Below are 25,348 nucleotides of genomic sequence, written 5' to 3'. Positions count from 1 at the left end.
ACACTACACACATATCATAATGTTCACAGCAAACTGTAGTTGATCACCAGGTATGTTTTATTAATATATAAGAAAAACGATAGGGAAATCTCTTCCCTTTCTCCACTGGTTAAAAATGCCAGGAACTGAAATTGAAACTTGCTGTGTGCCGCGGTGATATGTGTTTATTATGAAATGACAATTGCGTGTTGACATGCCCACTGCGCGAAGCCTCCTAAATAACTTTTTCCAGTTTGCACATATCTATTATCTATGACTAATTCTATCTATTTTTAGGGGCAAATGCGAGTGAAATAGTTGCGCTGTGGTTACATGACATCATTGCTATTTTAGTTCAAGTTCAAGTTTCTTTAATAGTTGTCATACAGAAGTACAGAATACTTTTATACAAAATGCTTCTTACTGTTACGCTCCAGAGCTGCTCTACCGGTTTGATTGATTGATTGAAAAGTTTATTAACAGATTGCAGAATGGGTACACTACAGTACAGCTCAAAACATACAATTGTTAAGGGGATGCAGACCAGAGAGACTTTCGTCTTGTTTACATAATACAATACTTATCGTTCCAATATATCACCTCTTTATATTCTGCAAAAAAAGGCCATAAGGAAGGATTGTGTACAGTGCTAAGTACAACCAACACTCTACCCCATTGTTTTTACAAGCATCAGCTTTTAAATTATGGGACTTGATCAAAATTAAAACTGCCGAAATCATGTTCAAAGCTTCACATAACTCTCTTCCAACCCCCATCCAATATCGGTTCACTGAGATGGTAGGAACCAGGAATTATAATCTTAGAGGGAAACAGAAACTCCAGCAACCGGGTGTAAGAACCACTCTAAAATCTATGTGTATATCTGTTTGTGGAGTAAAATTATGGAATGGATTGGACGAGGACGTTAAACTGAGTAAAACATATACCAGTTTAAAAGAGTTAAAAAAAGGAATATTGGAAAGGTATAAGGAGGAGGGTGAACATGATGTTTGGCATTAAAAGGAGTATGTATATAAAATATGTATTGACTGGTCAGACTCATGTGTGTCTTGTTGAGATGTCGGGGGATGTGGGAAGCGGAGCTGTGTTACATGTTGTATGTAGGGTGATGGCCGGGGTGTGGGGAATGGAAGTTCACAGGATTGGCTTCTTCCATCCCACTTTTCGGACCATGGGTGGTGTCTGTTGTTGCTGTTGTCTATTGTTTTGTGGTGGTTGTAGTGTTGTTTTGTGGTTGTCTTGTATTGTATAGGTTGTATGGTTTGAAATGAACAAATGAAACTGATACTGATACTTGTTTAGTTTAAGAATAGGGGGCAGGTAACCATAAGATTTATTCTTCTTCCTGCTCCTTTTGCCCATGGTAGAACTCTATTTATGATTTTGTATGAACTGTATGATTGTATTGCTTCCATGTGGCAAATACAAATTCTGAATCTGAATACATCAGTCAAAAGTGGATAGAAAACACAGTACTGTGTAAAAGTCTTAGGCACCCAAGAGTTTTTATATAAATTGTCTTAGATGTAAATAATTTTTTTTATTAGTGTGTCAGTAGACTACTCTTCAGGGGTGCAGTCGTAATATGGGCGAAGGCCAAACGCCCGCGCGTGCACGCGCATACATGTTCCCTCCGTTGCGCACAGAACAAATGATACACCTTGTCTCATCCTTCCAGTCGAGAGATCAAGCAACCCCCCACCTACAGGGCTTGTATTTGGTTGTCGGTATCTTATTATTATGCAAAGTCTAGGTGATAAGTGCCGGCGACGAGTCATTTTTGTGTCGTCGCGCCGGCACTTACCACCTAGACTTTGCATAATAATAGGATGTGCGCACTTCGGCCTCAGTGACAAAGCCCAAACGTCGTTTGACCGCGTATGCCCAGCACTGCACCCCTGCTACTCTTAGTACATTTTCATTACATTATTTTTTAAAGCATCTTCATGGTTTAATAATGCAAACATATGTTGCAGGGACTTATTATAATCATCATATTGGCGTGACTGTATGCATCAAAGGGTTAAATCAAGCATTTTTAAGTGCTTTAGAGGAAATGTCAAAATATCGCGATATCATTTAGAGGCCATATCGCCCAGCCCTACTATAATGGTAAAATAGTTATTTAAAAATGTGCCCCTAAAAAATATTCTTTGCCCCTAAATTTCTCATTTAGGGGCAAGTGTGCCCCTAGTGAAAAAGCTTAGCGTACAGCCCTGTGCAAAGTTTCAACACTGAGGGTAGATGAGAGTGGTGTGTAGATGAGAGTGGTGTGTAGATGAGAGTGGTGTGTAGATGAGAGTGGTGTGTAGATGAGAGTGGTGTGTAGATGAGAGTGGTGTGTAGATGAGAGGTGTGTAGATGAGTGGTGTGTAGATGAGAGTGGTGTGTAGATGAGAGTGGTGTGTGTAGATGAGAGAGGTGTGTAGATGAGAGTGATGTGTGTAGATGTGGTGTTGTTTAAAGTGAGTTTCTCCTGACCTCTCACGTGGGAGCCTGAGGTGTGGCCAGCAGTAGCAGCAGCCCCCTCCCTCCCTACTGAAATCCAACCCACACATCAGACAAAAACACAACCTGTGAACCAAAGTGTGTTGACCGTGTTGTCATCTAGCCTAGAGCTCACTGTTTGACAATATTACAGAGTCTACCTTTTAAACTCTGGCTCGTACTGTGCACGCCTACGTTTCTGCTAATACTGAAACATTTACTTTGCAATTCATTGAATTAGGTTTGGCCAGGCAATTTGGTTTTACAATTTTATTTGGGTTCCACTAAAGAAGCTATATTAAAAGTGGTTCTGACCGCTGCAGCCTCACTACTGCCGGGCATTAAGAATATCTATAGATCAAAGATTGCACCAACTACCATGTCAGATATAATTATAAATTCGTGGAACATTAAAGGCTTGGGAAATCCTATTAAAAGGAAAAAAAATGTATCCCTTCTAAAAGAAAACAAAGTAGATGTGGCTTTTTTACAAGAAACATATTTGTCAGACACTGAACACGCAAAGTTAAAAAGAGAATCGGTAGGTCAGGTCTATTTCTCATCATATAAAAGTCATAGCAGGGGAACGGCTATTTTGATTAACAAAACAATACCATTTACAGTAGAAAAACAATTACAGACCCAAACGGACGGTTTGTCTTGGTGTCAGGCTGCATTTGGGGAACATCCATTACTTTTTTGAACATTTATGCCCCCAATGCCGATGAACCCACATTTATGTCTGACATGGTGTTGCTGTTCAATGAAAACTGTAAAGGTTTTGGAGTGATGGCGGGAGATTTTAATCTGACAATGACCGCATTGGATAAGTCTAGTCAAACTAACCATAGCTCCAAATCCTCAAAAGTTCTTCAAGGGTTATGTGCAGAAAGTGGCCTAATTGATGTCTGGCGTGAATTACATCCAGGCATTAAAGACTACAGCTTCTTCTCAAATGTACATAACTCATATAGTAGAATAGACTATGCCTTTATTTACTCAAAATATATATACATGATAAAGGAATGTGAAATTAGCCCAATCATTTTACCAGAATATGCATGACTATTCAGTTTAATAGGAACAACTCGTTCACCAAACAATGGAAATTTGATAATTCATTACTCCAAGATGAAGAATTTAAAGTAAAAACGCGAACATGGATTACAAACTACATAAAGGAAAATAATGACCCCCTCATTGACCCTAACATTATCTGGGAGGCTGCAAAAGCCACTTTAAGAGGACTAATAATTTAATATGGTTCATTTAAAAAGCGAGTAAAAAGAGCACAAGCACAAGAACTTGAGAGAGAAGTAATAAGATGTGAAGCACTTCATAAGACAGCGTCTACAGAGGACAATTGGAGACAATTAATTGTGGCCAGGGCCAAATTAAACCTTAATATTTCAAACGAAATTACAACAAAAATGAATTACGTTAGACAAAAGCATTACGAATTTGGCAATAAACCAAGTAAATTACTGGCCCATCAATTAAAGAAAGAACAAACTGAAAGAACTATTAAAGCAATTAATCTCAATGATAATATAACATATCAACCTAAAGAGATTAATCAAGCTTTCTTTGAATTCTACAATACACTTTACAAATCTCAAAGTTCTCATTCACAAGAACAACTGGACCAGTACTTACAAAATAAGAAATTGTCAAAATTGTCTGAATTAGACCAGCAATACCTTAACTCAGGGGTGGGCAACTTTGTATATGGTGAGGGCCACAAAATGTCCACAATCAATCTGGGGGGCCGCATTGTTTATCGGCAGTCCCGCCAGTAGTACCCCATCACTCAAATAGCCCTAATAGTCACAAGGTATATAAACAATTATAATTTGTTGTAACTTTGTTTTTATTCCATTTCAAATGCATTTAGTAATGCAATTTCAACTTTATGAATTTATAAACAGCTGAATTTAAAAGTATTGCTGTGTAACCCCAAATATATACAAAAATGATCAATTATAATTAAGGCTTCTAATAAAATAAATGTATGAACTTAAAGCCCACTGCTCAACAAACACAAAGCAGCATTCCTGCTGCATTTCACTACAACAGTAAATCAAAAGTGCAATAATAAATTATTTTGTTAAATGTATAAACTTTTATCCTGCTACTAAACAAAACACTGAAATGCATGTTATGGATATGAAGCACTCAGGAATGTTTTGTTTAGTAGCAGGATAAAAGTGTATACATTTAACAATCATTTATTATTGCACTTTTGATTTACTGTTGTAGTGAAATGCAGCAGGAATGCTGGTTTGTGTTTGTGTTATTAGTGTTATCTGAACACTACAAAAGTAAACAAGTAAAGTGCAAGTAAAGTAAAGTGCAATACTACATGCCTCCCATTGACCCTTTATCAAACTGGCATGACATTCACCCTCGCCCCACAGTGGGTCAATAATGGTTATAATAATAATAATAATAATAATAATAATAATAATAATAATGGTCCCCTCTCTACACCTCTCCATCATCTCCCCCCCTCTCTACACCTCTTCATCATCTCTTCCCCCCTCTCTACACCTCTTTATCATCTCCTCCCCCCCCCCCCCCCTCTACACCTCTTCATCATCTCCTCCCCCCCTGTCTTTAATGAGACACTTGTGGTCTCTCTTGTTGGCGCACAATAGCAGGAATGTCAACTTCAATGTTTGTGCATGCAATCTGCATCAGATGAAATAATGTTTCATCCGACAGCCTGTTTCTCTCCTTTTACTTGATGTGCTTCATGTTTGAGAAATTGCTCTCACATATGTATGTGCTCCCAAACATACTGGCCATAGAGAGGGCAAAGTCCCTGAGGAGTGGGAAGCGGGGCTCAGGTAGCAGTTTCCAAAACGAAATTCCCCTCTCATTTCTCTTTGCTTGAAAAAACGGATCTGACTGTAGCTCGCACAGTTCAAGCTGCAACGGTGGGGGCTGCTCTGACACCGTAGCGGTGAGGGGGCCGGCAAACAGCGCTATCCGTGACTGCATGCCGTTGAAATCTTCAAACCGATCATTGAATTGCATTTGCAGTGTTTCAATGTTGCTCCTGTACTTTCCGACGGCTCAGCCATCGGATTTCTGTGTGTAGCTGCAAGTCGCCATAATCAGTGTCCATCTCTTCCAAAAAGGAGACAAACTTTCTATGGTTTAGTGACCTGTTGCCTCCACAAATTAGATTGGTAACCTTGGTAACCAAATCCATAACATGGCTGTAGTAGTCAAGCTTCTTGGCACAGAGAGCCTCCTATATCAGATAAAAAAAAAGAAAAACGATTTAACGACTCTCGCATATAATTTTACTACACTCGACTCGCATTGGTCATTATTAGTGACCCACAATAGATGGAAATTATGTTAGCGAACTTACCTGATGTATAATGCAGTGCAGCATTGGACACTCAACGCCACTCTGCCTTAGAAGCCCGGCGAATCCTGTGCGTTTTCCTTTCATTGCCGGTGCTCCATCGGTAACAACAGCCGACAGTTTATCAAAACCCCCATATTGCTGCACGGCACTTTCAACAGCGTTTCATATGTCCACACTAGGGCTGACCCCTATTAGTCAAATAGTCGACTAATCGATCGAAAGGAGCCATAGTTGACTGCCAACTCTTCTTAGTCGAATACAATACAAAAAAAATAAAAATAAAAAAAAATAAAAAAATAAAAAAATATTATATATATATATATATTTTTTTTTATTGGCCTGGGGCCGCATGGAACGTCGGTGAGGGCCGCATGCGGCCCGCGGGCCGCCAGTTGCCCCTCCCTGCCTTAACTCATCATTTAGGTCGCTTTCACATATAGTTTTGGTGGACTCGGTGCGGTTCTGGGGGTGAAGTTGCAACATTGTTGCATTCTTCATTTGGTTCGCCTGCTTTCACACAGATATCTGTCAGGCGGACCGAGACCTTCTGAACAATGTCACGCGGTCGAAAAGGGCGCTTGTCTATTGGACAGTGGAAATGTGTGTGTGGCTGCGATCCTGTGTGTGTGCGCGCGCGCGTGTGTGTGTGTGTCTGTGTGGACTGCGAGTCCTCCAGATCAGCGGAGCCGAGTTTTGACATGGCATTGATCCATTGTTCTATTGAAGCACATTACCACCATCCTCTCGCTAAACAACTTGTAGACCACAGTGTTTTTATGAGTGCCCACAAGTAGCTGTTTTATTAATAATATAATAAGCCGCGCGCCTCGGTAATAATAATAAGCCGCGTTTTTTCTTCCTTCTTCCCAAGATGCACAGATATATAGATAGATAGATAGAGAGATTAGATGCAGTGTGCTTGTTTTGCAGTGAGTGCTGCGAGCAGTGGTAATAATAATCACTTCCTATATTTGGTTCGCATTTCGTTCGATGAAGCCGAACCGAGACCTACGTTTTCAGGCGGACCAGAGTTCGACTGTTTGGTCCGCGAACCGAGTTCGACGCGCATTCACACAGACCCGAAAAACCGGACTATCGAATTCTGGTCCGAAAGTCCGGACCAAACAGCCCCTGTGTGAAAGCGACCTTACAAAAGAAGAGGTTCTGGCCACAATTAAGTTAATGCCCATAAATAAAAGCCCAGGACCAGATGGTTTTTCTGCTGAATTTTATAAAGAATTTTGGACTGAACTTCATCCCATTTTTATGGCAATGATGTATAATTTCTGTCACAATAGAATACTCCCTCAATCAATGAACTTAGCACATATCACAGTATTGCACAAAAGTGGCAAAGATCCTTTAAATTGTTCATCATATAGACCTATTAGTCTTTTAGATCACGATTACAAGATTATAACCAAATTATTAGCAAAAAGACTAGAAGATATTTTGCCTAAATTGATTAATCCAGACCAATCAGGTTTCATAAAAGGGAGATATTCTGCTGACAATATAAGGAGACTTTTAAATGTAATAAACCATTTGGACACCAGTCGGAGCCCTTCTCTGCTCCTATCACTGGACGCAGAGAAGGCCTTCGATAGGGTTGAATGGAACTTTCTTTTTTCTATACTTGACAAGCTTAATATGGGACCAAACTTTATCGCTTGAATTAAAGCAATCTATAAAAATCCTAAAGCAGCTGTCATTACCAATGGAGCTTCCTCTGATTTTTTTACACTAACGAGAGGGACAAGACAAGGATGCCCACTGTCGAGTTCACTCTTCGCGATGGTGATTGAATTGCTGGCGTCATGTGTACGAGACAATATTCACATTAAAGGACTGAAAATGAATAAGGAGGAACATAAAATATCCTTATACGCAGATGACATTATTTTATACATAAAAGACCCAGAACAGTCCTTATCACACTTATATAACGAAATAGAACAATTTGGAAAATACTCTGGATATAAGTTAAACTTTAATAAATCAAATGCTTGTCTCCTGCATATGACCCCAACCGAAACGATGTATAAAACATATCCTTTTAATTGGTCTCCAGAAGGGTTTAAATATTTGGGAATAAACATTACACCGCAACTAGAGAACTTGTACAGGGAAAACTATTGTCCTCTTATAGAAAAGATAAAAACTGATTTGTGTAAATGGTCCACGCTCCCATTATCTCTGCTGGGAAGAATAAATGTAATAAGAATGAACGTCCTTCCAAGACTAAATTTCCTTTTTCAAATGTTACCATGTTACTTATCTACAGAATTTTTCAAATCTATGAATAGACCCATCTCAAAATTTATTTGGTGCAACAAAATGCCTAGGATAAAGTTATTGACACTTATGAAACCAGAATCCATGGGAGGTCTCGGTCTCCCCAACCTCCAACATTATTTTTGGTCAGCCCAATTAAGAAATGTACTGTCATGGTCGTTGGGAAGACGGGACTCACAGTGGTTTCAGTTAGAAGCTAAATTTGTTGACCCGTTACCATTGGACTCTCTCATATTTATAAAACAATTTAAAAAGATAAGAAACATAGGTAATTGCTTCACTGTCTTTAACACACTATGTGCTTGGAAGGACTGCTCAAAAAAACTGGGTATCACCAATTGTACCTCCATATACTCTCCTATCTATCACAATCCTGATCTAGATAAACATCTAAGATCAATTAATATACTCAAATGGGCTCAGTTGGGGATAAGTCAATTCAAAGACCTGTTTCATACAAATATGCAGTTAAAATCATTTATGGATTTAAGAACAGAATATGCCATCCCAAATACTGATTTCTTTAAATATTTACAAATGAGAAACATTATACACATACTGAGAAGAGAAAATAAACTAAGACTAGAATTACATGAAATAGAAGAAATACTAATGTCATCGACCACAATTAAAGGTAAAATTAGTGAATTTTATGACATCTTCTCCAAAGAATGTCACTCATCTTTTTTGCCTTTGTTGAGGATCTGGGAGACAGACCTAACCATGAAATTTGCAGAAAATACATGGCTAAATATTTGTGATAGAATACACTTTCCATTTACAAGTAACAAAATCAAAGAAGCAAATTTTAAATTTATCCATAAATTGTATTTAACTCTAATAAAAATGCATACAATGTCTAGAGATAATTCAATAAACTGTCCTAGATGTAAAACTAACGAAGGAACATTTCTACACATGTTTTGGCACTGTGATAAACTAAAACGATTCTGGAATTGTATTAATTTATTTACAAAATCTGTATTAGAAACGGAATTTGACTTGTCCCCATGTGCCTATTTACTTAATGAATTACCAGAGATCCAGATGGATCCAAAAAAATATAGACTGCTGATTGTTATAACATACTTTGCCAAGAAATGTATTCTCCTGTTTTGGAAAAATGACTCTTCGCCCACTTTTGAGATGTTTCAAGATCAGATATCCCAGCTTCTTCCATTGGAGAGATTGACCTTGGAGGAGCGCGGCCGGGGGTGGATGTTCCGGGACCTTTGGTCTCCGCTGTTTTCTCGATTGAGCAGAGGGGCTATTGATTGATACGGCTAGTGGCGGTATGTGAATATATCCGCATGCTGTCGCTGGCCGTGTCGATTGGTGGTTTTGCTGTTTGGTTGGGGGAGGGGTGGGGGTTGGGGGTCTTGGAATGTCTATCCCCGGTTGTGTATTTTTTGGAGGTGGGTTTCCCTAGTGGAAGAAGTTGTACAACAGACGCGTAAGAGGCCTGTCTGTTGTATAACAATGATGTTGTTGTTGTCATTGTTGTTGTTATTTATTATTGTTTATTTAAAAATACGTATGAGAAAAAATTAACAGTGTAAACAATATCATTAACTCTGAATATAAAAATATGAGAAAAGCAAACAAGACGCGGTCTCGGACTGGTGGGGGCCCCTGATTCGAGGTCTTGGTGAGTCGGAGTGTTAAAGAGGCATGATGCTCTGGCTCGCTGGGGCGCCGGATTTGGGGTCCTCACGGGGTAGGGACCTTGGTTGTCGATACTGGAGATGACGGGTGCTCAAGTAATCTCGCCTTATGGTACATACATGTGGGTATATGCATGTATATATGTATATATATGTATGTGTGTATGTATATGTATGTATATATATATATTCTTATTAATTTATATATTTAATTTATACATGACTATTTTTTTTCATTATTCTGATTTAACTGATGGTCTTGTCATTGTCGTTATTATTATTATTATTATTATTATTATTATTATTATTATTATTATTATTATTATTATTATTATTATTATTATTATTATTATTATTACTGTTATTGTCCTGTGATGTCTTGTTTATTAGTATTGTTATTGTATTGTATTGTCTTGTTTCATGTTGAAAAGGAAAAATAAAGAAAAACTGTGAAAAGAAAAAAGAAAAAAAAACCTATAGAGGCTGTCGGGAGATGAAATCATATTAAATATATGAAGCGTTTTTGTATTCAAGTCGTTGCATTTTGCGGGGCTACCAGGAGCTTGGTGCGTCTGACGAGAGCTTGTATGGAACACGTGATAATTTAAATAGTACAACCGCCAGTCCAGTGTCACTGTTTCTTTTTCTTTGCTATTATGGCTGTTAAATTGGTATTAAATCTGTCTAAGTGGTATTAAAGTCTTAAATTGAACTTGTTGAAACCTGCAGATACCCTGTAGTACTAAGCGTTAGCCAGGTCCAGTACATACAGAATTGAAGTCTTATGACCGAGCAGCTGTTGTCACCCATTTTGTATTTGCTGGTAGTGGTGCAGTCTGCAGAGATGAGCGTAGCTTCCCTTTTGAACATCTTACGTTACTGAAAATGCGGAGATAAGAATCACTCACCTCCGTGTGTGTGAAAGATGGGAGTGATAAATTCAACATCGCAAGGAGAGCTTTGTGTACATTTTCTCAGTATTTCACAAAATGCGTTTCTCACCCTCTTTATCTCTAAGTCGGGAGTGACTTAAAGGTTTGTTTACACCTTGGGCAGGGCCTTGCTGTCTTCACCTAGGTCCTCTGGCTGCTGTGTCTCTCATGTTCATTCATTCAAACCTTTATTTAAGAATCTTAAAAAGTTGGACTCGGTCCATCATTCTGCCCTGGGATGTATTACTGGTGACGGATATGATCCCCACCACTGTGTCCTTTATGAACAGGTTGGATGGCCTTCTCATTCCACTAACTAAGCTCGACGATTCTGTAAAAGATCCAGAGATAGAGATTGAGAACTACTCAATAATCAGGAATGATAGGAACAAACATGGAGGTGGTGTCTGTATGTACATACACAAGGACACCAAATTCATCAACAGAAATGACCTGAATCATAAATCAATTGAAACTGTATGGGTGGAAATCCTATTCGAAAGGGCGAAATCCCTACTGGTTGGCACAGTCTACAGGCCGCCAGATCATAGTGGCTTTTATGATACACTGGATGGGTGTTTAGCTGGAGTTGAGGATGTAGACAAAATTCTTATTGGAGACTGGAACACGGATATGCAACGAAAAGATGCACCCGTCTTCAAGGCCTTCAGTAGGTTTTGTGATCTGCATGGCCTCAGCCAGCTAATCACCCAACCCACACGTGTATGTGAATCAACTCAGACTACCATTGACCTCATTCTGACCTCCGACAAGTCCAAGATCTCAAATAAAGGGGTTATAGCATGTGGGTTAAGTGATCATTATATGATATTCTGTACCCGAAAAAAACTAAAACAAAAGGCTGGCTGCCACAAAACAGTCACATCTAGAGACCTCAAAACCTACTCTAGCGAGGCCTTCAACCTTGAACTGGAGAGTCTGGACTGGTCAGATGAACTCAATGGTACACTGGTTGACGAAACATGGCTTGGTTTCAAAACCAAATTCTCAGCAATACTAAACGACATGGCCCCCCTAAGAACCACCAGGGTAAAAAATCGCGCTGAGCCGTGGATGCACTCCGAAATACTGGCCGCTATGAAAACCAGAGACAAAAAATGCTCTGAGTTTCGTAAAAGTCAGTCAAAGCTTACTAAAAGCACGAGCAGTGAACTCCAAGCCCACGTGACTGAACTCAAACTAGAAAGAAACAGACTAAGAAACGACGTAAACTCCATGATCAAAACTGCAAAAAAGAATTTCATCAATGACAAAACTGAGGAAAACAAAAACAAACCACGTGAACTTTGGAAATTACTCAATAATCAACTAGGATGCAGTAAAAAACTTAAAACCAGATTCTCAAACATAAACATAAAAATGGACAACACGCTCATCACAGACAAGCTGGATGTAGCCAATTACTTAAACATTTTCTTCACAAACATAGCCACAACACTGGTAAACAAACTACCCTCCCACTCAGGGCTTTATGGGGTAGAACACATAGTAGCTTACTACAAAAACCTAGGGGTCCGCAAGGACGACTTCAAGCTGGAAATGGTAACAACAGATGAGGTACTCAATAAACTGAGCGCCCTCCAACCTAACAAGGCCACTGGCCATGACAACATCCCCTCCAAATTCCTCAGAGACTCAGCAGCCGCCATCACACCAATCATCACACACATAATAAACCTCTCCATAAAACAGGGACACGTCCCCAAGGACTTCAAAATTGCGAGGGTGACCCCTCTGCACAAAAAGGGCAGCAAATTAGACCCAGGCAACTACCGCCCTGTTTCTATTCTCACCTCCATCTCGAAAGTCATGGAAAAAATAGTCTACGAACAGGTCGAAAAGTACCTAGCGGAAAAAAATCTAATCTACGAATTCCAATCTGGCTTCAGAACATCCCACTCCACTGACACATGCCTTCTCTATTTGAATGACCACATCAAACAAGAGGTGGACGCAGGCAAATACTGCGGCATGGTCATGCTGGACCTACAAAAGGCCTTTGACACGGTCAATCACTCCATTCTGATTGACAAGCTAAAAGCAATTGGTTTTGATAGTCTATCAGTGAGCTGGATGCAATCCTACCTTGAGGGGAGGGAACAGATGGTGGAGGTAAACGGTACCCTATCCCCCCCCCTCACAGTGAGCTGTGGTGTTCCACAAGGAAGCATACTAGGACCGCTACTGTTCCTAATTTATGCAAATGACATGTCGTCAGCTTGTGACTGCAACTTGTTCCTGTTTGCGGACGACTCAGCCCTGCTGGTCTCTGACAAGAACAAGTTACAGGTTGAAAAAACCCTCAGCTCGGAACTAGGCAGAATCTGCATATGGCTCGCTGATAACAAACTATCATTACACATGGGCAAAACAGAGTCCATTCTCTTCGGTTCAAATAACAAACTCAGCAAGACCGACGGCTTCTCAGTTACAGTGGGTGACAATATTGTCACAAGGAAAGATGAAATTACCTACCTGGGTTCCATCCTAGAGGCTAATCTCTCCTGTGACAAAATGGCATCCAATGTAATAAAAAAAGTCAACCAACGAACTCGATTCTTGTACCGGATCTCCTCTCTGGTAAACAAGAACACCCTGAAGACTCTGGCAGGAGCACTCATTCAGGGGTACTACGACTATGCTTGCACCTCATGGTACCAAAGCACCTCAAAGGCGCTAAAAACAAAATTACAAACATCTCAAAACAAACTGGTCAGACTACTGCTTGACCTTACTCCTAGAACCCACCTCACCCCTGCCCACTTTGACAACCTAGGATGGCTTAGAGTAGACGACAGAGTACAACAACTTGCAATGGGCCTGGTCTACAAGATACACTACACGACCAAGGTACCCATGTACATGTCAAAATACTTCCCAAAGGTCAGTGAATACCACGATCACAACACCAGAGGGAGCTCCACAAATCATGTTAAACCCAGATTCGGCTCAAATAAGGGACTAAACACGTTTCGCAATTATGCCACATCAATGTGGAACGCCCTACCCAAAGCTGTAAAGGAATGTGGATCACTACCCACTTTCAAAACCTCTCTCAAGGGACACCTACGGGAGACTGCAATTCAACACTGGCCCCTGTAAATATCCTAACCCAACCCCCTCCAATGTACAGTCATTTACCTAGTATGGTTTTGTCAATAGTTCAATGTACATTTGTGTTTGTTTGTACAGTGTCTCCTCCCCCCCCCCCCCCTCAATGTACAGTGTTACTTGTTTATACAGTGTGCCCCCCGGCCCCCCCCCCCCCCCAACCACCTCCAATGTAAATTACCCAGTATGGTTGTCAATATCCCAATGTACCCAACCCCCCCCACCCAACCTCCTCCAATGTACAGTTTCTACGTCAAATGTATATACTCCCTTTTCTTGACTCCTTCTGTATCACAAACAGTACTGTATTTGCAAATCTGGTATGTCATAAATGTATAGATGTAGCAGTACTGACTATCTGTATGTCATGTATGTCATATATGTCTATATGAATTGAAAATGGGGGACCCTGATGGAAACAAGACAAACGTCTTTCTCAGGTCTGCATCCCCTTAACAATTGTATGTATTGAGCCGTACTGTATTGTACCCATTCTGCAATCTGTTAAATAAAGTTTTCATTCATTCATTCATTCAACTTAGATTCGCTGTGCCCGCCCTCAGCTCGCCGAGCAGCAGGTCGTTGTGTCGGAGGCCTTCTGCAAGCGGAGGAAGACCGGCGTCCTGCCCTCGCCTTCCTCTTTTCTGTTTGGTCTAAGAGACATGAGTCAGTGGAGCATTGCAATGTTGATTTATATATATAGGACTCATGTCTCTTAGATCAAAGAGGAAGACGAGGGCACGATTGTCTTCCTCTGCTTGCAGAAGGCCTCTGACGCTGTGTGTGTGTATATATATATATATATATTCTGACTTGGATCTGGGAAGTGGCTTCTGGTTATCTAGCGGTTATGAGATCAGGGAAATGACTTCAACTTCAAATTACTTTATTTTCCTTTCGGAACTTCATTTGTGCAGTGGTTAAAAGACAAACGTACAGTCACAATACATTAGACACTCACCACTATAAAAAAAACACCAGCTTCGTTAAAACTACAGTAAAAAGACCTATATAAAAAAAAAACACCAACTACATTAAAACTGCAGTACTTAACCCTTTCACTGCCACACGACTATACAGTATGTTCTATATGTATATTTAAACAAAAGACATAATCGCTCTCTACCCCCCCCCCCCCCCTCTCTCTCTCTACAGGACACCGGAGTAGAACGAGTGATGAGGGACCTGAGAATCTTCAGGATCTTCGAGGGAACCAATGACATCCTCCGACTATTTGTGGCTCTCAACGGCTTCCAGGTAACAATGCGTCAACCCCCCCCCCCCCCCCCCAAACCAGTACATTTCCATCCTTCTAGTGTAAAAGGAAGTGTTCTCCATGTGCTGTGTCACAATCTCTACACAAACGTGCACATGCACACACACACACACGCACTCGCAGCACTTCCTGCGACCAGACACTGCGACACTATTTCACTTTGAGAGAAAGGGTAACGTGAGAAACCCCCCTGTTTGTTGTTGCGGTCAGAGTTGCACCTGATCCGCTGGTAACGCTTCAAACGGGGAAACGTACAGTATAACTATATTTATGTCTTTCTACTATTACCCTTCTCATACCTGTACCCCCCCCCCCCCCCCCCTCCCTCCATGCTGCTATGATGCCCAAATTTCCCGAGGGGATCAATAAAGGAATATCTCATCTTATCTTATGATGAATTGAAAATGGGGGACCCTGATGTAAACAAGACTAAAGTCTTTCTCTGGTCTGCATCCCCTTAACAATTGTGTGTATTGAGCTGTACTGTACTGTACCCATTCTGCAATCTGTTAATAAAGTTTTCAATCAATCTTAAAACACTGACATGATCTGTTTTTTTTTTTTTTAAAGCCCTCGTTTCCAGCTTTTTACCTGTGTAAAGAGTTTTTAGTATCTGCAGTTTTTGCTTCTTTCATATGATGCATATGATTGTACCCACTGGAATGTATATACATTTTAACCTAATTAATAAATGTTTACATCACTTGCCCTCGTGATTTATATTGGAAATGTGTGTTTTTATTTGCGTGTCTAGAGTGCTGGTAGCCAGCTGAAGGGCCTGCAGAAGGCACTGAAGAATCCCCTGGGAAACGCAGGCGTGCTGGCAGGAGAAATCACCAAGAGAGCCAGGAGGTTTGCCTATATTTACACACGTAATGCCTATATTTACATCACAACACCAGGACGTAATGCCTATATTTACATCACAACACCAGGACGTAATGCCTATATTTACATCACAACACCAGGACGTAATGCCTATATTTACATACATCACAGCACCGGGACGTAATGCCTATGATGAAGGCCGGATGTCTGAAAACGTTTTGTGTCCTTTAACAACTTGAAAATAAAAACAACGATATTCCGAGTGCGGTCCCTACCTCCTTTTTTTGCAACTATATTTCCATCACAACACCAGCACGTAATGCCTATATTTACATCACAACAACAGGGCCCTGTTCCTCGTACCTGGCTAACTGAGTTAGCCGGATAATTTTCAGCATAGCTTGACTTAAGCCAGACCTTTCCGTTTCCCGACGTCGGATTGTCTAAAAAAAAAAGTAAAAAAATAAATAAAATTGTTTTTGTTTTGTTTTATAATTTTTTTTGCACTACCTATCTTTGTGAAAGTGGCTTCTCAGCTCTGGTCCAGCTGAAGACAAAGCAGAGGAACAGATTGAGCATGACCTCAGAGTTGCTTTGTCTACCATCACCCCAGACTTTGAGACTCAACATCCCCAGTTATCCCATTAGTTCCCTGGGATGTTAAGCTAAGAAGTCTGCTAAGAAGGATATATTATTTATTATTATTATTTTATTTCATTGGGTTTTTAGCCCTTAGTTGCACTTTTGTTGCAACCCCAGTTATCCCATTAGTTCCCCCAAACTTAGGTATGTTATGTTAAGCTAAGAAATCTGCTAAGAAGCATATATTTATTTTATTTCATTGGGTTTTTAGCAATAGTTGCACTTTTGTGTGTTTATTTCATGTTTTGAAAGATTGCGTATTACTGCAATTTTTTTTTTTTTACATAAATCATAGTGGTTAAAAATGTTGGGTTGCGACTTAATGACTAAGGAAAATGTTGGGTCCCGAGGCTAGACCAGTTGAGAACCACTGGTCTAAATCACCATGGTAACGGATCAGAAAGTTTGAACCTGGTCGAGGGCAGAGTTTAGTTCAGTTAGCTGGATAACCCATGGCCACACCCTCGCAAAGAAATGCAGCTCCCTTCCTGAAATAATTCTCAGTCTAGATTCCATTATACCATTCTGAATTATGTTTTTGTGCTTCGTTTTTCTAGAGGGGGCTTTTGAAATGTAAAATAATAGACCTATAATGCTGATAATAAATCATATTCAGCCTATGAATTTACTTTGTCCTATATAATGCACGTCATATTTATACGGATACGGCGCTCGCGATCGCGATAGTTATTTTAATAACGGACTAAACGGATCATTGCAAATGTGAATCCCGCGAGGATTCGGGCGTTTGGCTCTGATTAGTTTAATATTCTTCGCAGTGTATTTGCTTAACGGAGCGCCCGGATTGTTTGAGCATAGCGTCTATGCGTGGATTGTGGATATGAATTATGAGGAATCTGAATCTGTGGATTGTTTAATTGTATCACTGACAGTGTCACATGTTATTGTGATATTGTAACTGGGTTTAAAATATGAGGAGATGCGCTGTTTGATGGATTTGGTGACGTGACTTGATCAATTGAATGAGCCTTTGACGTTTTTGATGAATGAATTTGAGAAAATGCATTTATCTTTTCAAGCACTGTTATCTGATGATGAACATGAGGTATCACTGGTATAAACCAAAGGTTAATCAATTCAATGCATGTATAGATTATGTCCGAAACAGATTAAAACCTGATTAATAGTGTAACTGCAAGCCTCCCTCCAAGCCTCTCTTTGGGAACCATCTATAATATTATATAGTACATAATACCTAAGCACATACAGTACAGATATCCTCATAATATAATTCGTATCAATTAGATATACTATTTGGGCTTGTTTTTATCCTTATTCTGAATGAGTTGAACTAATTATTTTCGCTAGCAAGATCTCACTTGATTATTCATTCCATTAAGCCTACTGCCAGCAGGCACATTTAAAGAAATATAATCTGATTGATTGGGGTAATGAGGGACTTAAAATTAGCCTATAGATTATGCATTTAACTTGTCGGCGAGACTATTGAGCCGTACTGTATTGTACCCATTCTGCAATCTTGTTAATAAAGTTTTCAATCAATCAATCAATGCCGTTAGAAAATCACGATTTCTACAATCGACACCTGCTGTCTTTTCAACTGAGGCGGCCGCGCGCAATTATCCTGAGTATCAAGTCTGGTTAGAATTAACAAGACTGAATCAGCGTTCGAGGAACAGGGAAAGCCCGGATTCAAACATCGGGTTAATTGAATCTGGATAATGGGACTTTTGATCGACTTAGTTGAACCAGGTACGAGCAATAGGGCCCTGGACGTAATGCCTATATTTACATCACAGCACCAGGACATAATGCCTATATTTACATCACAGCACCAGGACGTAATGCCTATATTTACATCACAACACCAGGACGTAATGCCTATATTTACATCACAACGCCGGGACGTAATGCCTATATTTACATCACAACGCCGGGACGTAATGCCTATATTTACATCACAGCACCGGGACGTAATGCCTATTTACATCACAACACCGGGATGTAATGCCTATATTTACATCACAGCACCAGAACGTAATGCCTATATTTACATCACAGCACCGGGACGTAATGCCTATATTTATATCACAGCACCGGGACGTAATGCCTATATTTACATCACAACACCGGGACGTAATGCCTATATTTACATCACACCACCAGGACGTAATGCCTATATTTACATCACAGCACCAGGACGTAATGCCTATATTTACATCACAACACCAGGACGTAATGCCTATATTTACATCACAACACCAGGACGTAATGCCTATATTTACATCACAACACCAAGACGTAATGCCTATATTTACATCACAGCACCAGAACCTAATGCCTATATTTACATCACAACACCGGGACGTAATGCCTATATTTACATCACAACACCAGAACGTAATGCCTATATTTACATCACAACACCGGGACGTAATGCCTATATTTACATCACAACACCGGGACGTAATGCCTATATTAACATCACAACACCTGGACGTAATGCCTATATTTACATCACAGCACCAGGACGTAATGCCTATATTTACATCACAGCACCAGGACGTAATGCCTATATTTACATCACAACACCAGGACGTAATGCCTATTGTAACTGAGGGGTACAATTCCCTGACTGTATTACTAGATATGATACTTACTACCACTACCTTTGTACTTAATATTCGGCCACCCAGTACTCGGCATAAATATATTATGATGAACACTGTCACGTAGATGAAACGGATCCAACACAAATGTACGAATTAGAAATAGGTCTTTATTTCTACACAGCGATGGTGTGTAGAGCAAGCACTTAATCAAATCAATCACATTTATGAATGGGAATTAGTATGCACTTTTATGGCAAGAGTATTCGTCGGTATATAAATAGAGAATGTCCAATCTCTGAAGGCGCAGGTGGTACATATACGACCTGGAATAGTTAAGGAAGAACAGCAATGATACTTTAATGATTATAGACTGGATACACTAGGGGGGGTTAATCCGGTCGCTTGTAAGCCGACAGGAGTAGGAAGGGGGGGGGGGGTAGAGTCCGGCTGCCTCATCCGGCCAAGGGTATCCCAGGTGAACCCACTGTAGTGCCGTTCAATGCGCCGGCGATCCTTGGACCGCAGATGAAAGCAGATGGACTCTTTGTGGGCCGGCGTCCTCCGGTCCACGGAGGAGAGACGTGAAGCGACCTCGTCTTGCAGAGCGTCTCCTCACCTTGCGTCCTCTCCAGGGGGGGGGGTTCCAACACACGGCAGTGTCGGGGGTCTTTATCCATGGAATAATCAACGTATACAAAGCATAATCCGTGCCTGGGAAGGCGGGCTGTCGTCGGTAGAATAATCCGGTATACAGGTCCACTCGCTCGTCGGCTCTGGGGCTCCTCGGGTGCAATCTCACATGGGGTCGATCATCCTGGATAAGCAGCCAGTTTTCTGCCCGAAACGATGGGGTGCTGACTACGGTAGTATTCTCACCGCACGAAGCACTATATATTAACAGACTATTATTAGCTTAATAGACTACGTCCAACTCGACGATATAGTGACAAATATGACTATTCAAATATTAATATACACGATGTCTCAATACCGATGGTAGGCCGAACTTGGCCTTACTCCCACACGTGGCGTCGCGGGGAGGCTTTACGTCTGTCACTCTATTGGAGGGTAAGAAACTGGACTGAAAAGGAAGTCCTACTTTAGTAGCGCAGTATATATACGCACTATGAACAAATAGTCCCATTAGTGGTGCGGTAGCCAGATTCCTACGCGGAACTAGGACTTGTTCGTACATGTTGAGCGGTACGTTTGAACTGGGTCTGGGGGGTATGGCAGCCTGGCACCAAGGTCTCGACCAATAGTAGAATGGAGACTATTATGGGATGTTCAGTAGGCTAGAATGGATATTCAATGCATATTGTACAAGGAATATACAAGGAATATTAGAGAATATACAAATACAATTAAATATATATATATAATAAATATATATATTCGGTTTAATCTGGCCCTTCACAACAGCCACCCCCTGATTGGTCCCAGACCTAATCAGTTAAGCAGAGACAGATTAATCGCGTTGTCTATTTACACATAAGGGTTTGCTGTAGGGGTCAGTCAACCTCACAAAGTCATAGGGTTATAGGGTCATGGTCATCATCGATTGTGTCTGGGAGTCGGGGCAGTTCTATGAGCCTCGCCACGGGACGGGTGTAAGTGCGACCCTGGACAAGCACTTCAGCTGCTCGGACCTTGCCGTCGGCACCGGTGATCACTTTGCTTACGCGGCCGGCCGGCCACATAGCTCTGGGCAGTGATTGATCAATAATCATGACGACTGTTCCTTCTGTCAAATTGTCTCTCTCCTTTACCCACTTATGGCGGGTCTGTAGAGACGGTAGGTAGTGCAGTAGGAAACTGCTCCAAAACTTGTCGGCTAATACTTGGCTGTACCTCCACATTCGTCGGCCGTTCGCTTCTTCAGGCCGGTACATTGTCTGGGGTAACGCGGGATCTAGCCGCCCCATCAGGAGTGTGTTGGGGTCTGCGGAGATAACAGTGCTCAATCCACAGAACACAGGCTTCTTATTCTCAGCCTCCTCCTGACTGGCTTCCCTCGGGATAGGCGTGGGCCACTCTCCTTCCGGGAGCTTTAGGAATGCTGGGCCGTCACTGTAGACATTGCGACGGGTGAGGTCATCCAGGGGCATCCCCCGGGTGATGACGTCAGCTGGGTTCTGTTTTGTATCAACGTAGCGCCACTCTGTTTCTCCGGTTAACTCTTCGGTTAAGTCTTGAATCTCGGTGACTCTGACTCCCACGAAAACTTTGTACTTGCATGAGTCCGATTGGATCCAGGCGAGTACTGTCGTGGAATCTGACCACAGGATTGTTCTAGACACCGGTATGGTGAGCTCACGTTGGATGAGCGTGGCTAGGTGCGCTCCGGCTAGGGCTGCGCAGAGCTCTAGACGTGGGATAGATTGTTGCTTGCGTGGGGCTATTCTCGAGCGGGCGAGGACAAATGCTGTGTAGATCTCTCCCCCCCTTTCTTGGGCCCGCAAGTAGGCTACTGATCCGTATGCGACCTCTGAGGCGTCACTGAAGACGTGTAAGTCCATTTTACATGTCTCTGGCCTCACCGTGGGTGGGAAGTAGCTTCGGCGCATATTAACGCCTGGGAGTGAGTGGAGCTCCATCTCCCACTCTCTCCAGGTGGATGCAAGGTGTGCGGGAATGGGGTCGTCCCAGCCCTGGTCCTTGTCCCACAATGCTCGTACAATCATTTTTGCCCTGGTGGTGTACGGTAGAATACATCCTAGCGGGTCATATTGTCGGGCGAGTGTTGTGTACACACTCCGTCTGGTGGTCGGCGCCGCCGCCGGCCTTCCCCGCTCCGTAGTCAGGGGCTTGTGTCTGTAGTGAAGCGAATCTGTTTTGAATCGCCACACCAATCCCAGGGTCATCTCCTGGGCTTCTCCCGGGATTGTAGCCATCCAGGTCTCGCTGCTGGCTGCCTTGTCCTCGGAGGAGAGGCTGCGCAGTACTTGCGGATCGCTGCTGGCCCACTGCCTGAGATCAAAGCCGCCTTTGATCAATGAGGCGCGGAGTTTAATCAGGAGAGCCTCGGCTTCTTCCTGGGTTGAAAGGCTTTGTAGACAGTTGTCTACGTAGAAGCTGTTCTTTACGCTGTGTCGGACCTCTTCGTCCGCTGCTGGGTCCTCTGCTACATGTTTCTGTAGTGCAAATGTAGCACAGCAGGGGCTGCACGTCGTTCCGAAGGGGAGGACTTCCCATTGGTAGATGGCTGGGTGCTCATCTCCTGGCTTCTCTCTCCATAGGAACCGTAACAGGGGCTTGTCCTCCTCTACTAATCTCACCTGCAGGAACATTCCTTTAATGTCCCCGCTGATGGCCACCTTTTCCTGGCGGAAGCGGAGTAGAACGCCGAGTAGGGAGGGGCCGAGTGTGGGACCGGGCAGTAACTCTTTATTCAGATTTTGGGATCCGATCTGGTAGCTGCAGTTAAATACTATGCGGTCTTTACCGTTGTGATGGACCTTGTGGTGAGGCACGTACCACGATTCAGTGGTCTGGTCAGCCTCTTTAATGTCCATCTTTGTGACGTGTCCCGCTGTGATGAGCTTCTCAATCTCAGCGCGGTATACACTCTCTTGGGCGGGGTTCTTGGCTAAGCGCCGCTCCGTGTTCAGCAGGTACCGTTCTGTGGCGTCTGTCTTGGCGTGGAAAGTAGGCATTCCTTCTCGCCGCAGGAGTGGCGTGGCGTATCTCAACACGCCGTTGACCGGGACTCTCTTGGTCCCTGTCTCGAGGAGGTGAATGGCGTAAATGTCATCTTTAGAGCGAATGTCTTTCCTTCCGTTCTTAAAGGGCATTTGTTCCAAGGTCCATAGCCGCTCTACGTGTTGCAGGAGTGCGGTTTCTCCCTCCGTGACTCGGGAGTGGAGACATCTAGTGGCTGTACTTCGGTTGAGAGATTTGGCGAGCGGGCCTTGGAGAGTCCATCCCAAACGGGTCTCGACTGCTGCAGGACAGCCTCGGGGTCCGGTATGAACCCGGTCTATCGGGACAATGAGGTCTGCATGGTCGGAGCCTATCAACAGGGTCGGCATAGCATTGTCTATGAGCGGGATCGGTAACCGGCGCAGATGTACATATTTCTCCATCAGCTTGGCGACGGGGTATGTGTACCGCGACAGTCCTATTTCTTGGCTGGTGAAAGCGTCTGTAATCTGGTACCGTCGCTCAGGCTGGCCGCTTGCTGCGATAGAGAATGAGACATTCTCGCCCTTTATCGTCTTCAAATCTCGTCTTATTGTCCGAATTGTCATTTGGGTTTCGCTTCCCCGCAGCCCTAGCTGGGCCGCAGCGGAGGCGAGCAGAAGGGTCTTCTCTGACCCGTCATCGAGGACGGCGTAAGTGTCCAGGACTTTATTCTGGTAGCTTAGTGTCACACGCACTACTTTTAGGAGTACTCGGGCTCCACTGCTGCTGGCGGGATCGATGTACATGACGCTCGCTTTGCTGCTGGATGGTGCGGGTGAAGGGCGCCGTCTGTTACTGTCGTGAAGTATGTCCAGATGGGCTCCATCGCACTTGGTGCACCTTTTCTTTAAGCGGCATTCGGCTGCCATGTGTGAGCGCGCACAGCGAAAACAGCGCTTGTTGGACTTTATCCATTGACTTGCTTCCTCCGCGTTCAGCTTGGGGAAGGAGTCACATTGCGCTAGCCAGTGTTCTTTCTCACAGTAGGGGCACACTATCTTCCACTTCTCCGTTCTGGAGGGGGTACTGTGGCTCCTGCTGCTCGGTACTGACTCCGATTGGTGCATCACAGTCACCGATCTTCTTCCATCATTTAGTCGTCTGGTTCCTTCTCTGGAGCCAGGGGTGCTCCGTCCGAATGTATCTAGCCGTAGGCTGCTGACTTCTCTCGCCAGGAAGTCTGCTAGATCGAGGAGGTTCGGTTCGGGGCCATTCGGGTCTCGGTGGTCTCTCTGCCGCCTAAAACGCTCCTGTCGAGCGGGCGGCAGCTTCTCCAAGATCCTTTCCACATTTGAGTTGGCGTAAAGTTCATGCCTCCCCTTCTCTCTCTGCGCTCCCAACATCCCTACCAGGGACTGCACTCTGATGGACAGGTCGTCCAGTGCTCGATTGTCTATTGCTGGGGGTAAGCGGTCGATGTGTCGGATCTCCTGGATCACGTAATCCCATATGCGCCCATACCTCTGGTCCAATGCTACCAGCGCTGCTGTGTATGGGGTGGTGGAAGTCGCGTAGGCGAGCGCTATATTATGTGCGCGGGGTACCTTTAAGTGCTTCAGTAGGATGGCGTATTTATGGCGTTCATCCAATACATCCACCAACATGGTCTCCAGACACATGCGGAGTTCTGTATACTGGGCCCGGTTCTCTTGGGTGAAGTCGGGTACCATAGGCGTGCCAATGTATGACGCTGACTGTGGATACATCGGCGAGCGTTGGGGGAGAGACCTCCTAGGCGAATCTCCTCCCGCTCCTTGGTATGGGCTGGTACCGGCAGTGTACCATGGCCCGCTTGTGCAGGGACTGTTCCTCGGTGCGGGTCGTGCGTCGTGCTCACCGTGTATAGAGTCGGGGGTCTGTAGCGCAGCTCCGCGGGAGTATAGCCTGGGCTGTACCGGACCTCCTGGTCCGGTAGAGTACTGTGCTGTCGTCGGGCGTGGTTCTCCTCCTCTTCCTCTTCGTCTTCAGTTAGGTCATCCAGTGCTTGTAGTCTCTGGTTTAGCCTATCCACAGGATATGCTGCTCCTTCCCGGTTGCTAGGTCTCGCTTGGACCGGTGGGGGGAGGTGGTCTGTGGGGGGTATAGACCTCGTCTGTTGGTCAAGTTCAGGGTTGTTTACTCGGCTAGGGGATGCCGCCCTGGAGGTGTGTCTAGACGAGTTCCTGGAGCCTCTGGCGGAGGGAGAGGGTGTTGTCCGTCTGATCAGCTGTTCTATTAGTTGCGCTTGCTGTCTGTCGCGCTCTGCGTCCCGTAGAGCACCAGCAGCTGCTCGCTGGCTGTCTGCTCGGTCTCGGGCCACATTCTCTTCCCTCTGAATGCGTCTTATTTCTAGACGTATATGCTCTTCTTCGCTCCGCTGCTGGATCTGCAGTCGGTCGCGTTCAGCAGCGGCGTTCAGGCTGATGAGGAAGGCCTGCTGTAGGGTCCTCTCT

At 43.3% G+C, this 25,348-nt stretch overlaps 1 protein-coding gene across 1 annotated transcript in view; it reads left to right on the top strand.

Annotated features, from left to right (window-relative positions):
- Positions 1-25,348, top strand: part of acadvl (acyl-CoA dehydrogenase very long chain) — an 82,291-nt gene that overhangs the window by 37,091 nt on the left and 19,852 nt on the right. The window contains exons 14-15 of the mRNA XM_084311680.1: positions 15,048-15,149; positions 15,923-16,020. Coding sequence (XP_084167806.1) covers positions 15,048-15,149; positions 15,923-16,020 — 200 coding nt within the window. The remainder of the gene's footprint in view (positions 1-15,047; positions 15,150-15,922; positions 16,021-25,348) is intronic.

This window comes from Notolepis coatsorum, assembly GCF_963971535.1.
Source record: "Notolepis coatsorum genome assembly, chromosome: 4".
Classification (NCBI taxonomy): domain Eukaryota; kingdom Metazoa; phylum Chordata; class Actinopteri; order Aulopiformes; family Paralepididae; genus Notolepis; species Notolepis coatsorum.
The sequence above is the reverse complement of the archived record's forward strand: the minus strand, read 5'-3'. Positions and strand labels throughout refer to the sequence as shown.